The following is an 18,894-nucleotide window of genomic DNA, read 5'->3' as shown; positions in this document are numbered from 1 at the left end:
ACTCTCAGAGCTAATTCCTCAATTTCAGTATTTTCTTTGCACAAAAAATTTTAAGATAATAGTCATTCAGAAAGAAGCTTGATCTAAGTGGTTTGGTTAATAAAAACAAAAAACTAGTGGGGCAAAATACTAGTGCACATTCCAGAAAATACAAGTGCAGTTTATATATGGCATGAAAACTCATTATGAGTAAACAAGAAATGGGTGAAAAATTGTAATTTATTGAAACTCAACTCAAAAAATATAAGATGCTGTAGTGTACAATATATTACACAAAGCACCCTCAGGTGCACATTCAAGTCAAGTAAGAACTCCATATCCCTTTCCCTAGCCCTCCCACCCTGGGATCTTAGTATTTGTTCCATATACAATCATGCACACTTAATTTGAAAAAGGAAGCCCCAATATATTTTGATGTATTAATTAGCACCAAACAAGAGTACAGTTCCATTTTTTTAATAAACAAACAAACAAACAAAAAAAAACCCCAATCAATAAACCAACTGGAGAGCTAATGGACTCAGCCAATACTGCTGACATAGATATTATACATTCATGTAAATACACAGCCTATTCTACCCTAAACAACGGTGTGGCTGGTTCTCAGCCTTTGTTCAAGTTGGCAATTGTCCCCATGTTGCAGTGTTGGAGCCAGTCTGTTTCTAAAACAAAATTGCTATTTAGGAACTTCCTACACAAAGCTCATCTGTCTTTTTTGTTGGAAACAAGTCTAAAATTGGTGTGGAAAACTTAGATCTTTCAAGGACAACCACTGGCCGAAGATAATGAAGCTGTTTTAAGGCAAGCTCTCCACAGTCTGTTAATGCTTTGTCCAATACAACCCTCAGGTTTTCCAAGGAAGGAACTGCTGCTGTCTCAGCTACTATCAAAGGTGGGATTGCAGTCAGGTTCTCATGAATTGCAGAGTCATTGGAAGAATGAGGTATGTCAACTTCAGGGTCATTGTCATTCACCATATTATTTGCCATAACACTCCCTGTTAAGTCATTACTGGGTTGTGAAGAATTACTTAATGTTAAGTGCTCCGAAGGCTCCCAATCATCAAAATCGTCTTCCTTCTCTTCACTTTCCTGAATAAATTTCAGAAATGAAGATTCAAATCCCATAGGTTTATAAGTCTTCAAATCAAATGACCTGGGCTGTGGATGCTTCCTAAAATTCTCTTTTGGGACATGGGTTGAATTTTTTACAGTGTTTTCTTGCCCTGAACTTTGCTGCCCAGTTTCAGAGTCTTTGATCCTTGGTAAAGGCAGCTGGAAACTTGTGAAGTAAGTCCCACTTTCAGTCCCACTAGGATTAGGTATGGAATTTTCTATTTTACAAGGAGGAGGCTGAACTATATTACATTGTTCCAAAGAAGTGGTTTCTGAACTATGATTACATTTCAAAGTTCCTCTGTAGAGCAGATTATCTGCATCAAACACTGGTTTGCTTTCTGTACATCCTTTCTGACCTCCTTCCCTTTCGCCTGGATGAAGGGAATCCGTGTTCTGCGCAGGCACGCTGTCACCTGGGGAATGGCTGTGCTTTGTGTGCTCGGATTCACAGCTATTTTCTTCTTTCTTTATATAGGGCTCTGCTTCAGAAGGGGGCTCCTCCTTAATTTTGGTACCATACTTAACACAGACGACAAGATTTTCCATCTGTTGCTCTAAATAGGCACTACTCATCTGATGGGTACGTTTATAATGCCTCACTATGCTGCTCTCCAGCTTCACCACAGATAAGCATCCCTGAACCATGCAGGGATACTGTGTGTGCTCAGACTGCTCCACACACATATGAAGGGCTTCAGCTCTTGTTTTAAAACTAATTGGTGCCTTCTTTTCTTTGATTAAACTACATTTTTTAGCCTTAGCATTAAATGATCTCCTGGTAGTCTGATGTCCATGCCCTTGAGCGAGCGCCGTCGGACACACCTTTTCACTCCTTAGTAGCCTTTCATTTGCCACTTTCTGGCTTCTAAACAGATCATCGTAATAGTCCTTATGTCGGTAATATACGTGTTGAGAATAATTACTGCGATGGGTGAAAATCTGACCACAGCCATTAAGATCACAATGAATTTCATAATCTGAATGTATTTCTCCTTCAATATTATGCTGTTCCATCAAGTGGTGCTTCAACTTGCTGAACGTATAAAAAACAGCAGGGCACTGAGGCTGGTTACAGGAAAACCTTGCTGCAGATTCAGCTTCGGAAAGCACTTTAGGCTCTTCGATATGGTCTAGATTATGAGAGTCACTACAGTGCTTAGCAAGAGCTTTGGAACATAGGAAGCGTTTGTTACATTCCTTGTATTTGCAAGCAAATATCTTTTTACATTTGACAAGTTCCCTTTTGGTTCTTGCTTTGTCTTTCTCTAAACATAATTGTTCTTTGTTGTACTGATGTACAGTTCTGTAATGACGAATCAAGCCTTTAAGATTGGTGAATGAGGAATTGCAAGTTTTATGGATACAATGGAATGGTTTGTGGTATTTATTCAAAATATAGCAGAGATTTCCTTTAGCAACAGTTCTCCTGCTACCTCGTCCCTCTCGTCCTTCTCGTTCTTCTCTATGGCCACCTATTGGTGATGAAATATCAGAGGTCTTACTTTCTGTTTCTTCACAGGATGACTCCAAATCTGTTTCTGAACTGCATTCATCCTTTTTAGAGTGACAGTGTGGCTTCTCAGAGTTACTGCTGGGATCACCGCCAAGTTCTGTGGAGCAATCACTTTTCAATCTATCTACTGAGCATGGGCCTTCATGATCACATTTTTCATTATCTAATAGTTTGTGAGTTACTCTGTCACTGCCAATTTGATGTTTATTTTTATAATGAATCCTAAGGTGTGTTTTTCTTGTAAATGACCTTTGGCAAATATGACACTGGAATGGGGAATACCGATGTTGAAACATGGTTAACTGAAGGACTTTTTCTTTTGAATAATTGTGTTTTTTAAGATAATGCATTAACAAAGCCTCTCTGGTCACAAATTCATATTTGCATCCTTGAAGCTCACAGAAAAAAGGCTTAGCTGCCAACTGTGCAAGGTACTGACTTGGCATATTCTCATCTTGATTCTGGAAGTTAAGGTCTGAGATAGTAGGTGAAACTGATTGAAGAGACTTAGCACCACTAGATGGGTACCCCTGCAATGACCCTGAGAAAGATCCATGTGTTATTGAGTTTTTCAAGCTTAAATGTTTCAAGCGTAGCAAGAGTTCCAACATGGTATCCTCTGTACACGGCCTTTTAGAAGCACAAATGGAAGCTTCTGAGGAATAACCTTGATATTCTCGTTTGCATTTAGTATGGATATTATGATCAAGACCTTCATCTGGAGAGTCACTATTTGTATCTGAGCTGGGTTTAGGTTCTGCATCAAACTTTTCAGTTGTTTGACTATGTTCATTACCCAAACAGGGAAAGAGATCTTTTGTCTTTATCTTTTTGGGTTTGAAATGGTACGGATGAACCTTCCGTAGATGCTTCTGCATCCCTCTTGCATTTTTGTATGTGGACCCACAGCCATCAAAACCACAGGTAAACTTAGTCCCATCAAAACAAACTGCCACATTGGAACATTTTTCTTTTAAACTGGAGGGCATGAAGACTTTCTCATGAGATAATAATATATCCTGCATGGTTTCAGAGTGATCCAGTGTATCAATTAACTCTTCATTCATGGAAGCTGAAGAGCTATGACTTAACTGATCACTAGAATTACTGTCACTGTTTTCTTTCAGATTTTCTGTAGTTTCTATTTGAGAACTAGCTGATCCTGCACAGAAAAGATCCTCCGGTAAATGCGATTTACCAGTTTGGTCAAGTATATGGGGCTGATCAATACAATCTTGCTTTTCACTTGGTGCAGACTCCTCAAGTTTCACCGATTTCTTCACATCTCCATTTGAACTTTCAACATTATGCATTGAGAGGTGATCCTGGTATTCAATTTTGGAATAATAGAACTTTTTACAGCCAACAAAGTTGCATGTGTAAGATGCATCCCGAAAGTGTTGTGCTTCATGGTGGTAAAGCTGTCCCAAGTCACTGAAAACAATATTACAGCCATTTAATTCACATTTATAACGCAGATCATCATGTTTTTGTTTATGGTTCAGTAGTTCATTCACTGATCCAAACCTTGCATAGCAATCTATAGATACACACATATATGGTTGAGGACCACAATGCACTTGTTCATGCTCCCGCAGGTGAAAAGCAGACATGAAATGTCGTCGACAGTAAGTACACTTCTCTCTTCTGTTTTTCATATCCAAGTAGTGCTTGGCATTTTCATCATTATTTTGGTGTTCAGCTTTAAGATGCACACTTAAGTATTTAAATTGCTTAAATACACGGGAACAGTCTGTGCCAGGACATGGGTACAAATCTCTGTCTTGCAGGTGGCAATCTTCTAATTTGCTGAATGTGACATATTCATGAGACTCTCCTTTGGCTTGTTCATCTAACGACTGGTTTTGCTCCAGGGTTGCAGAGGGGCTCTTGGGACAAATTCCTTTTTGAGAGCTTTTTAACAGTAATTTCTTTCTAGAGCGGTCCCTTCTGCTTGGTGGCATTTTAACATGTTCCATCACATGAGGAACAAATATTTCTTTCCTCTTGAATTTTTTAATACAAACAGGACAGGTATAAATTCCATCTTCCATATGCATCTTAGAATGATGAAGAATCCTGGCCTCTATACATTCCCGCTTACATAACAAACAAAAAAATTTATACTGAAGCCACCTCTGGTATCTTTCAGAAGAACCAATGGGTTTTTTATCTCTTTTCTCCTTATGCTGATCTGTCAAATCTCTTCTTCTATACTGTTTGTCTTCTTTACCTTCCTCATAGTCACTGAGAAATGACTCTAAAACATCTGTGTCATTAATTGATATTTCATAGCCACTTAGATCATCATCAGAATCGGAGGCTTCTTGTCCGAGCAGTTGGTGGCAGTGTCGTTTTAAAGTTTTCCAGTCCCAAAATTCAGGATCAAAAGGCCAGTGGGCCTTTAAAGCTAGTAAGAGCTCACATCGGAGAGAATTTGGAACTGGTGCATTTTCTTCATCAAATTTTTGATCTGGCTGCAAATACAGTTCTTCCAACATATTGAATCCATCCAAACTGGGTTCAATTAAGAATTCTGTAAGCTGACAGGCTCGTCTGACTTCTAAATCTTCTGGTAAAAGACAAGCAATTGTTTTACAAACTGATGCCTTCATTTCTTCATCCTCACTTGATCTGAGTTGAAGAGCTCTGACACATAGTAAAATTGACACCCCAAGACCAGCATCTTGTGCCTATAAAGAAAAACGGGAGGAGGGGAGAGGGGAGTTACTATTCTTTTTCATTACAGAAATATTGCGTAACTTTCACTAGTAAGACATATACATCTCAAAACTTTTAGAATTCTTAAATTTATCTTTAATCTTTCTTCCTGCAAGTTACATTTAGATCCTTCCTTGTCTCAGCATGCAAAGGACTGGATTAAATGTTACAACCATGAACAGTTACAATGTACATTTATAGAATGTCCAACTTCATAAGACACTGCATACCAAAGCAATCTCTAACCCTTAAGGAATAAATGTCAAATGTATAAACAATAAAGTACACGAACTCAAAGGAATTCAGGATAAATAAAGTCACTGAAGGATTCAAAAAAGAACTGTCTTAAGCTGGTTAGAAGGACAGGGCTTAAATGGGTATAAGAGGAAATACCTATATAAAAGTGAGTTTAGGAATCAAGAATTGATTGAAGAAACACATGTGTCATGAACAGCTGGGTATTTCAAAATCTTAAGGCTAAAATAAATGATTCTCCCAATTTCCTCCCCCACCTTTTTTTTTTTTAAGAGAGGGGGAAGGGGCACAGCGAGGGAGAGAATCTTAAGCAGGTTCCATGCCCAGCATCCAGCCCAACGTGGGGCTGGGTCTCACAAACCCTGAGATCATAACCTGAGCTGAAGTCAAGAGCCCAATGTTTGACTGAGCCACCCAAGGGCACCTGCGCATTTTCTCCTAAAGAAATTAGTACTTTTAGTACTAATTAGCTATAGGTGTAATGTATTTCAGCTTCCCATGGGAAAAACAACAGAAATTTAAAAATCTCTCTATAGTAACAGGTTCTCAGAACCAATCAAAAATCAGGAAAAAGATCTGGTCATGTGATAAAATGCTAGTGCATACTAACAACTTATGTGAGAGGCTGAAATAGAATGTGAAAATATTAGAAACAAAGACAAGTGGAATTATATGGCCGAGTGGCTTAAAATACGGTACTTAGGAGCATAACAAAGTTTTTAAAAAAGTAACTTCAAACAAACAAACAAATAAAAAAGGAATCTCTATGCCCAAAGTGGCGGTCAAATTCACAACCCTGAGATCGAGACTCGCATGCTCTACCAACTGAGCCAGCCAGGTGCCCCAAGAGCACAGAATCTCAGTCAGACTTTGAAGGCCTTTGAACCCCAGCTTCACTGCAGTGATGAGTTCTTAACTCCCAAGCTGTTGCTGCCTCATCTATAAAATGTTAACAGCAGTGATAATATCAGATTTTCCTCCTAACATTATTCTAAAAATGAAGTAAGATAATATAATTACTACATTGTTATTAGCACATCTTAAGTATTCATCAGAATACCATGTAAAATGACTGAGGGTAAGTTCTACTGTTCAAATTGGTCATCAATTTGTTAAGCAATTATTCTGTGTTGGGCACCATTCCAAATTCTAGGAACACAAAGAAACAACTATCATCAATTTACAGAACCCTTACTACATTCTAGGTACTATTCCAAATACTTTTTTCATATATTATCCCCATTTTATAGATGAAGAAACCATGGATCATCATGTTAACTGCCCAAAATCACAAAGTAGTGAGCAGAGGAAAAAGGATTTAAACTTAAAGCAATCTTTGTCCATGACCTCAGTTCTTAGCCACTTTATAGCCGGTAAGAATTCCAAAGGTTATCTAACATGGCTATAATCTATGTTCTCTGGATATAATATGCAGCTACCTGGTTTAAAATCTTATTCTTACACCTGGTTTATTCAGCTACCTGATTTAAAATCAATTTAGTCATGTCCATCAATGCCTTCAAAATTCAGCTCCACATTCCATATCCTAATTCTAATTTATTCATCACTCTTTTAACAAGTAACTTCTTGTTATAACTATTCAGAACGTATAACAGTGTTTTTAGACTGTTTTTTGAAAAGTGCTTAGCGATTTCATAGATTTTACCATTTCAAACAAATTTGGCTATTTAAGAAAGAATGGGTATTCTTTGCTGTTTATCTTCGTCTTCCAAATTATTAAATAATAATAATTTGTGGAGAACCTATGAGTTATTTTAAAACTTATCAGACCCTCCAAGTCCCCTGTGCTCTGATTTAGAAGTGATAATCTTCTATCACATTATGCAATTTGTCCAAAGACCTATGGCCAGTCTTCACTATGCTACAAACTAGGTTTATGATCCTTACAAGTCACACACCTCCAATTTTCAACCTCTTCATTACTAAAGAGAAGTAATTAAACTAGACAAAGTCTTGTTTTGCAAACAGTTAAGCACCGCATGTTCCACCAAAAAGGGCCATATGGCCAAATAAACTGGATTCAAGATGATCCCTCTTCTTGTTACTTTCATTTCAAAATATAACCTCATCTACATCCATTCTGTTATACTATTTTTAAGTCTAACAATTCCAAGTACCTTTTGTTTTGTTTTTAAAGTAGGCTCCATGCCTAGTGTGGAGCCCAACTCGGGGCCTGAACTCATGACTTTGAGATTAAGACCTAAGCTGACCTAAGAGTCAGATGCTTAACCAACTGAGCCACCCAGGTGCCCCAATTCTAAGCACCTTTATGTGATGATCTGGTATAAGCTCTTTATAGAAAATGGAAGCCCAGAAAATAAAGACGTACTATTATAAAGCCCTCGCCATTATACACTCACAGTTGCCTCCTCCAAGAGGCCTAAACTCCACACAACCTTTTTGGCATCATTAACCTATTCCATTCCAAGGGCTATGTCACTGGTTACTAGTTATCTCCCAATATCCTCTCCCCTCTTTTGCTACAAAACCAGAATGCCTGATTTCTATCTGGTTACAAAATAACCTGAAATAATAAACATATCTCCTCTCCCTTGCAGCTACATATGGCCATGTGTATGTGTATTGGAGGGAGTGAGGAAAAGATGTTATCATAGTGTGGTTTGTGTGGTTTACCCTCTCTCCTCATCCCCTGCCACTGTGCTATCTAGAATGGAGACATGATACCTAGGATTAGAATATATAGGTCTTAGAATGAGATGGAAACTGTGTTGATGGCAGACAAAAAAAAAAAAACCCTGGCTTTTTGCCATTAAAAGCAACCTTGGCCTGTCTGCCTAGATTATCTACCTATATGAGAGGGGTAGAAACTTCCATCTTCTTTAGACCACTACTATTGTGGGATATCTACCATTCATTGGAGAACTAGATCTTAATTGCAATAGGTTAGATTATCTCTACAAACCTAGAGGCGAGTCTCTCAATTTGAAAGTAATTCTACACTCACTCCCCTTCCACCTACCAGTCCACATCTTTTCTACCATTCAGGCTACTTACCATAAATGATTATAGTGGAAAGTACCCTAAGACTAGGATTAAAGAGAAATGGGTTCTGGTTATGCAAGTAGATAGCAAGTTCCTTAGCCTGTGTCAGAAACCCATTTTCCCTAGTCCTCAAGTAGCTTTCCCATTCTCTGTGGTTCCTCATGGTAAACAGAATTCTAAGATGACCCCAAGTAACCCTCACCTTTGAATGATCTCCTCAAGTTAAGTGGACTCTGTAAATATGATACCCATTCCTATGATTATGTCATATGGCAAAAAGGACCATGCAGGAGTAATTAAGGTCCCAAGTGAGTTGATCTTTAAAACAGGTGCGTTACTTAGGGGGGCCTGACCTAAACATTTAAGGTCTTTAAATCTAGGCCTGGAAGTCATATTTAGAGAAGGTCAGATTTGAATTAGGTGAATTCCTTGTACCTCTGCTGGCTTAAAATGCAGGGAGGCTTCTAGTAGCTGAAAACAATGTGGCTGACAGGCAGCAAAAAAATAAGGACCTTAGTCCTACAATCGAAAGAAACTGAATTCTGTCAGCAGTAAGAATGAAGTTAGAAGCGGATTTTCTACAAAGCTTCTAGGTAAGAAAACAATCTGGCCAACACCCCGATTTCACCTTTGTGATACTCTGAGCAGCAAACCTTGCCGCACCGTGCTACACTGTGTCATACAAAACTGCAGCTAACAGTTGTGTGTTGTCTTAAGTACTAAGTTTGTGGTAATTTCTTAAGAAGCAATAAAAAAAACTAATACTTTCCTTAAAGATTACAAAACTTTTAAAACACCAGTTCTAAAACTAATTTTTAAAATATAATTACTTGTACATGTTGTTTCTGTGATAGGAGATACAACTGCATTCACAGTGATTAGAAATCATTGCCACCTAACTTATCTGACCACAAATTTGCTCTTAATGTTTTACCTTTTCCTGTCTTCACCGGAGAAGACCAGAACAACATATTTCAAATAAAGTATAGGATACAGATGTTTACAACATTAAAGGAGGCAGGATGTATCAAAATATAACTGTGCCTTGACGTTAGTATAAATAATCATTGGATGTTCTCAAAGAAGTAACCCATAAAACATATCCATTAGCCACTACAGATATGGGTATACTGAGAGCTCAGTCATGAGCAGATACTAAAAACAACATAAAAATAGAGCACAGGAGAAGATTCATCCTGAATCTCCAGGCTGGTAGTCTTAATACAATACATATATAGGGTTGACCTCAAAACACAAGGCTTTATATATGGCACTTTATTTCTCTTCAGGAAATAAAATATTTGCTTTTATTTAAACCAAAGTTTAAAATTTGTACAAAATTAACTCTGGAACTGTTCTATTATTTTAACAGTTGGAAAATGTATCACTCCATTCTTAAGGAAAATATTAAAAATCCAATTATATTTCATTTATGAAAAATTATTTTAATAGGCAAACATGCCTCCATAAAAAACAGAAAACTGTTCTAGTAAAAGTAGATATAGGGTAACTGAGGTGACAGCCCCAAAACATAACCTTCCTTTCCTATAATGGTCTGTCACCTCAAATCACTATTTTCCATTAAGAACAGCTGTGGATTCCAGAAGATCAATATGCAGAAATGGCTAGGTATGTCCAATTCCAATCTTATTAAAGCCCATTATTTCTCATTTTCCCTCATCTAAGAGGAGTTGCCTGAGAAGTTATCTACCCACTCATTTCTTCATTTCAGGACAATCATAAAAAAGCAAAATTACTCACTTCAGTTTGTATAACTCTAATCAGGCAAAATAAATGCTGCTGTGTTTTAGCTATGACACCAAATTGACGACAGCGCTCCAAAAAAGTGTCTAAAGAAGGGTCAATTCTTCTTTGCAGTTTACTCCAAAAGAGAGTCAATTCCCTATAAAAAGAAAGATTAAGGTAAAACATTTAAAGTAACTGGTATTTGCTGTCCACCTCCCCACCCCATTTTGGTGTTTTGTTTATTTGTAAAAATAAGTTAATAGCAATCAAAAACTAAGAGGGGGGAGGAAGCTATCTATATTCCCTATTTGTGTCCTCTCAAACTGGTAAAATTGCTGAGAATACTCCCTGAAAATTCCACCACTTCTTTCTTCTTTGTGGTGGGGAAAAGTAAAAACAACAAAGACTACTCCCTTTATGTTGACATTTTTTATTTTTAAAGTGGGCTCCACACTAGGCTAGGCGTGGAGCCCAACAAGGGGCCCAAACTTACAATCCTGAGGTCAAGACCTGAGCTGAGACCAAGAGTCAGATACTCAACTGACTGAGCCACCCAAGCGCCCTTTTATGTTGACATTTTAAAACACTTAGATCCCACTGTGTTCCAAAAGATTTTACCCCTTACATTGGTAATTATATTGACTGAATTAAACCTTATCCTAATGGGCAGGGATCATCAGATATCCCTACACTGCTAAGAAAATATACACAACTAATAAATATCCTAACAGTACACTTCTCCACACTGATCTCCTGCCCCTTTCCAGCTCTAAAATTTTATGATGCTACTTAATCATGTACTTGGGGATGTTTAAATATTACTAATACAGTTACTAAAACTGCATTCTTGGAAATGGCTAAAATACAAGAATCCTACAAATATTCATTATGGAAACAAAAGGTTGGAAAGATTAAGTTAATTAGAAGCACTGAATGGATTAAGAGAATACTCTTAAGGAAAAGCACCAGAAACTCAAAAATGCCTGTGATAAAAATGCTAATATGAATGTGAAATATGATTGCAAGGTAAGTTACTTAGTAAAACCAAAAAAAGAATGTTATCACTTAAAAAAAAGGGACTTTTTTTTGTGTACTCTAATATCTATTGGGTAATATTTGTTAAATAATTTTCATTAAAAAAGTATTATTTTCACAAGCCAGTTTTAGAACACTAATACCTTACTGTTGTTAAAACACTATTCTAGGAAGCTGGGCACAAATACAATGCTTAACAAATGAACATATACCTTTTTATAACAGAAAATAAACATATTTAACAGAACTTATAAAAAGAGGTAACCTGGATTCTCATATGATGAAATGCTTTTTTTAAAAAAAAGATTTTATTTATTTATTTGACAGAGATCACAAGTAGGCAGAGAGGCAGGCAAAGAGAGAGAGGAGGAAGCAGGCTCCCCGCTGAGCAGAGAGCCCGATGCGGGGCTCGATCCCAGGACTCTGGGATCATGACCTGAGCCGAAGGCAGAGGCTTTAACCCACTGAGCCACACAGGTGCCCCTCATATAATGAAATTCTTACAAACATATAAAACTTGTCTCAAAGACTGAAATGGATATACACCTTAAAAGATGCACGATGAAAGCTTATAATATTTCATAGTGACAAATCTGAGTTGAAATAAATAAAATTAACTTGAAATGTCTTTAAATATTTGTCTTTGGTGACTACTGTTGCTTTCCTAACAGGAAAGTAAAAAGTGAGACAGGTCTCCTTTGAAAATAGCTACTGGCCAGGCAAGTAATTGGGATGGGCCAGGCAAAGTAATTCACTTTTAAACTCACAAGATTGCTTCTTTTAGATATTAAGTACCTGAGTAATAAAAAGTTTTGAGAATAGTGCAAAATTCAGAATAACAAAGGAAACAGAATTATACATGCTCAGGGATAAAAAGGAGTTCAATCAAAATATATGCATAAAATAAATCCTATCTGAGAAGAACAAAATTACCAAAAACCAGTAAAAACCTGATTATGAAGGGAAAAAAATAAGGAATACCTAGGATCTAAAATTCATCAACCAGCTAGAGGTTTAAAGTTAGGCAAATCTGATAAACTGTTAAGTAAAGCTGAGAATTAGTCTCTCAAATACTTTTTCTTTTGTTTGTTTGTTTGCTTTTTAAAAGATTTTATTTATTTATTTATTTAACAGAGATCACAAGCAGGCAGAGAGGCAGGCAGAGAGAGAAAGGAGGAAGCAGGCCCGATGCAGGGCTCAATCCCAGGATTCTGGGATCATGACCTGAGCCAAAGGCAGAGGCTTTAACCCACTGAGTGACCCAGGAGCCCCTCAAATAATTTTTCTTAAGATTTTTTGATTTTAGGGAGGAGAAGCAGAGGAAGAGAGAGAGAGAGAATCTTAAGTAGACTCCCTGCTGAGCAAAGAGCCCACCACGGGGCTTGATCCCATGACCAAAAATGACTTGTGAGCCAAAATCAAAATTTGGATGCTTAAACAACTGAGCCACTCAAGTGTCTGCCTTCAGCTCAGGTCACGATCTCAAGGTCCTGGGACTGAATCCAGCACCAGGCTCCCTACTCAGCAGGGGGCCTTCTTCTCTCTCTGCACCCCACCCCATCCCCACTTGTGTGTTCTCTTTCTCCAACTCCAATAAATAAAAAATAAATATATTTTTAATAAAATAAATCAGAATGTCTAGGGCTTGATTTATTCCAAATTAAATATTTTTTAAAATTATTTTTATTAACATATAATGTATTATTTGCCCCAGGGGTACAGGTCCGTGAATTATCAGGCTTACACATTTCACAACACTCGCAATAGGACACACCCTCCCCAATGTTCATAACCCAACCACCCTCCTCCTACCCTCCCACCCCCCAGCAACCCTCAGTTTGTTTTGTGAGATTAAGAGTTTCTTAGGGTTTGTCTCCCTCCCGATCCCATCTTGTTTCATTTTTTCCTTCCCTACCCCCACAACCCCCAGCCCTGCCTCTCAAATTCTTATGAGAGATCATATGGTAATTGTCTTTCTCTGACTGACTTATTTCGCTTAGCATAATAACCTCTAGTTCCATCCACATTGTTGAAAATGGGAAGATTTCAGGTTTTTTTTTGATGGCTGCATAGTCTTCCATCGTATGTATATACAACCACTTCTTTATCAATTCTTCCGCTGATGGACATCTAGGCTCTTTCCATAGTTTGGCTATTGTGGACGATGCTGCTCTAAACATTTGGGTGCATGTGCCCTTTCAGATCACTTGAATTGTAACCTCGTGATAAATACAGAGTAGTGCAATTGCTAGGTCGTAAAGTAGCTCTATTTTCAACTTTTTGAGGAAACTCTATACTGTTTTCCAGAGCGGCTGCACCAGCTTGCATTCCTGCCAACTTTGTAGGAGGGTTCCCCTTTCTCTGATCCTTGTCAACATCTGTCATTTCGTCCTGACTTGTTAATTTTAGCCATTCTGACTGGCGTGAGGTGATATCTCATTGTGGTTTTGATTAAATATTTCAAGCTATAGTTATCTTAAATCCAAATAACCATGACCAAAAAGGTCATCTTTATCATGTATTTTGTCTTTATACATTTACACAATTACAATTCAATAATTTAGAACTGCTATTACCCACCCAAACATATAAACTTGCCTGAAGGAAACCAAAACAAACAGAATATTATTCCTAAAAATGCTACGATGCCATCCATTCAAATCTGCACACTGGAAAACTGAAACCACCAATAAATAGTAACTCAGCCTGCTGGATCATATATGCAGCACTAGGAAGGACAAACACTTCTTCAATTACCACACTCACATGATTTTTAAAAATGAATAGTTGTTAAGTAATACACTGAAAATGATTCCACTATATGATGCTTCTAGTGTTCAGATAATTTATTAACCCAATGCCTCAGATTAGCCCCCTGCCTACCATAAGTCAATAAATTATATACAAATTCATAAAAACTGGAAAGGAAATTAGTTCTATTAATAGTGGGAAACATATTTTGGCAGAGATCTAGCTACCAAGCAAGAGCTTTAAGCTACACTGTGTTATGGCACAACAGAAAGCCTGTGGAGTCCAGCTAATATGTCACACTGATACCCAGAATTTAGGCATTTGGGGAATAAGGCAAAGAAAACTTTGGAATTAAGGAGTGACCATCCCTAAAGGCGGCTCCTGCAAAAACAGTAGCTGATTCTCATGACCACCTTTTTTTACTCTTTATTTCCAACAAAACTGGGTTAAATAAAACATATATGGACATCTGGTCTTTGACAGGCACTGAGGGCAACATATATGTTGACCCTGGTACATCATAGTCTAGGCTGGGAGAGAACAGGCATGAAATTACATATGAAAAACACAAATGTACAAAATACAAGATTTAAACTCAGTTCTAAGAAAGCAAAGGTTCATGGGCACCTGGGTGGCTCAGTCAGTTAAGAGTCTGCCTTCAGCTAGGGTCATGATCCCAGGGTCCTGGGATCAAGCCCTGCATCACTGGGCTCTCTGCTCAGCGGGGAGCCCGCTCCTCCCACTCCCTCTGTCTCTGCCACTCTGCCTACTTGTGCCCCTCTCTCTTTCTCCGTCTGTGTCAAATGAATAAAAAAAAAAAAAAAAAAAAAAAAAAAAAAAGAGGCAAGTAAGCAAAGGTCAACCTATCAAACACTTGCTGCAAGCTTTGTGTGGAGGTTTAAGGTTCATCTGTATGAACTTTATTTTAAAAGCAGCAGTAGTAAAAATAAAGTAAGATAAAAAAAAGAGAGGGAGGCAAACCACAAGAGACTCTTAACTACAGGGAACAAACTGAGGGTTGCTGGGGGTGGGTGTGGGTAATGATGGGCTTATTAAGGAAGACACCTGATATACAAACAAGCACTGGGTGTTATATGCAACTGATGAATCACTAAATTCCAACCCTGAAACTAATAATATACTATATGTTAACTAACTTGAATTTAAATAAAATTTAAAAAAGTAGCAATAGTAATTACACATCTTTATGCATACTGTCCCATGCAAAAATGGTTATCTTTATTATTTTCGTGGCTGCTCTAATACTACCACTGTAAACAGCTATAAGAAACTCATTCCTCCAACAAATCTTTGATTTTTGCAGAGGGCCAAAACTCATTTGGGCCAGGGTTAATGAATAAACTAAGCAATATACCTTTTGAAATCAGTAACGTGGTGACTGCTATAAAGTAATATATTTTATTGTGGTTTATAAATACCTCTGAACGAAATTTCTCTTTTAAAATATTTTATTCATTTACCTGAGAGAGAGAGAGAGCGCGTGCCAGCACAAGCAGAAGGGAGGGGCAGAAGGAGAGGGAGAAGCAGACTTACCATTGAGCAGGGAGCCCAAAATGGGATCCTGGGATCATGACCTGAGCCGAAAGCAGCCAGGCGGGCAGACAAACATACATACATACATTATTTATTTACAGATTTTACTTATTTGAGAGTGAGTGAGAAAGAGAGCACAAGTGAGGGAAGGGGCAGAGGGAGAGGAAGAAGCAGGCTTCCCACTGAGCAAGGAGCCCAATGTGGGGCTAGATCCCAGGATCCCTGAGATCAAGACCCAAGATGAAGGGAGATGCTTAACTGACTGAGCCACCCAGGCACCCCAGTGCATGTTTTTAAAAATAAGTTGACTGTTCAGAAAGGCTAAAATTAACAAGTCAGGAAATGACAGATGCTGGCGAGGATGCAGAGAAAGGGGAACCCTCCTACACTGTTGGTGGGAAAGCAAGCTGGTGCAACCACTCTGGAAAACAGCATGGAGGTTCCTCAAAAAGTTGAAAATAGAGTTACCCTATGACCCAGCAATTGCACTACTGGGTATTTACCCTAAAGATACAAACGTAGTGATCTGAAGGGGCATGGGCACCCAAATGTTTATAGCAGCAATGTCCACAACAGCCAAACTATGGAAAGAACCTAGATGTCCATCAACAGATGAATGGATAAAGAAGATATGGCATATATATATATACAATAGAATACTATGCAGCCATCAAAAGAAATGAAATTTTGCCATTTGCGACAACGTGGATGGAACTAGAGGGTATTATGCTTAGCGAAATAAGTCAATCGGAGAAAGACAACTATCATATGATCTCCCTGATATGAGGAAGTGGAGATGCAACATGGGGAGTTGTGAGGGTAGGGAAGGAAAAATGAAACAAGTGGGATCGGGAGGGAGACAAACCATAAGAAACCCTTAATCTCACAAAACAAACTGAGGGTTGCTGGGGGGAGAGGGGTCAGGAGAGGGTGGTAGGGTTATGGACAATGGGGAGGATATGTGCTATGGTGAATGCTGTGACGTGTGTAAACCTGGCGATTCACAGACCTGTACCCCTGGTGCTAAAAATACATTATATGTTTATAAAAAAATAAAAAAATTAATAAAAAAATAAAAATAAGTTACTGTTTTTGTCAGATTCCAGTTTTGTCACATTTTTACAAATACCGACTATAAAAAAATACCATTTAATTTAAAGAAATTTTCTTTTCTAGACAAATAGTCCTAGTCCATATACCCACTATCTTCAATACAGGAAATTTCTAGCACAACAAAAGAATCTATCCTATCTAAACAGAATTCCTGAGTTTCATTTTCTTTAGTAAAATTCACCGTTTTATGTTATAGCTATTCTAATTCCAATATCCCAAGAACAAAACAAACACCTATGAAAACAACAAAAGGGTTAAAAAAAATGCTGCCAAATCTGAATATTTTAGATCCTATTTTCCTTTGAATTGCTTGGAATAAGCTTACTTTTAACAAAGTGTGAAGTGACTTATATTTTCTTTCCTCTACTCATTACAGCTCCTCAGGAGGCCAATAAAAGGAAAATCCCTGTTAATCCCTTCCTGCTGCAGCAGAGCAGCATTAATCCTAGAACCACTAAACATCCTTGGAAGGGCTAATGTGGCTGAGTGAAGAAAGGAAGAAAAAAAAGTTATGGGTCACTCTAAAGGGGAAACTCTATCAGGAATATTAAAAGAACTGTGTAACTACAGTTTTAAAATTACTTTGTAATCATGAAAAATCTCAAAGAACCTAAGCTTACACCTAAAGGAGCTACAAAAAGAAGAGAGATCACAGCCAGTAGACAGAAGGAAATAAAAAAAGATTATAGAAGAAATAAATGAAATAGAAACTAAAGAAAATAGAACAGATTAATGAAACCAGGAGCCGGTTCTTTAAAAAAAAAAAAAAAATCAACGAAATTGGCACACCTTTAGCTAGACTCATTTAAAAAAGAAAAGGGGGGGGTACAAATAAATAAATCAGAAATGAAAGAAGTAACTGACACCACAGAAATACAAAGGATTACAAAAGAATATTATGAAAAATTACATGCCAATAAATCTGATAACCCAGAAGAAATGGATAAATTCCTAGAAACATAAAATCTTCTAAACCCAAATCAGGAAGAAATAGGGAATGTGAATGTCCACAAATAGCAGTGAAACTCAATCAGTAATCAAAAAACTCCTAACAGATGAAAGTCCAAGACCAGATGGCTTCATAGGTGAAATGCCAAACATCTAAAGAACAGTTAGTACCTATTCTTCTCAAACTGTTCTAAAAAACAGAAGAGGATGGAAAGATTACAAATCCATTCTATAAGGCAGGCCAGTGTTACCCCAATACCAACACCAGGCAAAGACGCTACACAAAAAGAAAAATACAGGATAGGTATCTCTAATGAATAAGGATGCAAGTATCTTCACCAAAATATCAGCAACCAAATTTAACAATACATTAAAAAAACTACTCACCATTATCAGGTGGTATTTATTCCAGGGATGCAAGGTGATTCAATATTCACAAATCAATCAACATATGTCACATTAAAAGAGGAAGGATAAAAACCATATAATCATCTCAACAGAGGCAGAAAAAGCATGTGACAAAGCAAAATGTCCATTCATGATAAACACTCTAAATGAAGTGGGTTTATTTAGCCAAGAACATACTTCAACATAAAAAAGACTATATATGAAAAATCCACAGCAAACATCATACTCAATGGTGAAAAACAGAGGTTTTCCTCTAAGATCAGGAACATGACAAAGATTCACTACCACCATTTTTATTCAATACAGTACTGAGAGTTCCAGCCACAGCAATTAGACAACAAAAGGAAAAAAAAGGTATCCAAATCATTACAAATGACATGATACTATATACAGAAAACCCTAAAGACTCCACTAAAAAACTATTAGAACTGATGAGTTTAGTAAAGTCGCAGGATATAAAATTAATATATAAAAATCTGTTGCATTTCTATACATCAATAAAATAGTGGAAAGAAAAATTAAGAAAACAATCCCATTTAACAGTTACACCAAAAAGAACAAAATAAATAGGAAAAGACTTAATCAAGGAAGTAAGAGACCTGTACTCTAAAAATTATAGAACAGTAATAAAAGAAAATGACGAAATAAACAAATGGAAAGATCCCATGGTTATGAGCTGGGAAAACCAATTATTATTAAAATGTCCAC

The 18,894-nt window shown here is 37.3% G+C and overlaps 1 protein-coding gene across 1 annotated transcript in view; it reads right to left on the bottom strand.

The window, feature by feature from the left end:
- Positions 1–440: 440 nt before the first annotated feature.
- RLF (RLF zinc finger) overlaps positions 441–18,894 on the bottom strand; it is a 94,508-nt gene continuing 76,054 nt past the window's right edge. The window contains exons 7-8 of the mRNA XM_044237922.1: positions 10,393–10,534; positions 441–5,324 (exon numbers count right to left, since the gene is read on the bottom strand). Of these exons, the coding sequence (XP_044093857.1) occupies positions 681–5,324; positions 10,393–10,534 (4,786 nt within the window). The 3' untranslated portion in view covers positions 441–680. The remainder of the gene's footprint in view (positions 5,325–10,392; positions 10,535–18,894) is intronic.

The sequence above is a fragment of the Neovison vison genome, chromosome 2, assembly GCF_020171115.1.
Source record: "Neovison vison isolate M4711 chromosome 2, ASM_NN_V1, whole genome shotgun sequence".
Lineage (NCBI taxonomy): Eukaryota > Metazoa > Chordata > Mammalia > Carnivora > Mustelidae > Neogale > Neogale vison.
Note: the sequence above shows the minus strand (reverse complement) of the source record. Positions and strands in the feature narration are given on the sequence as shown.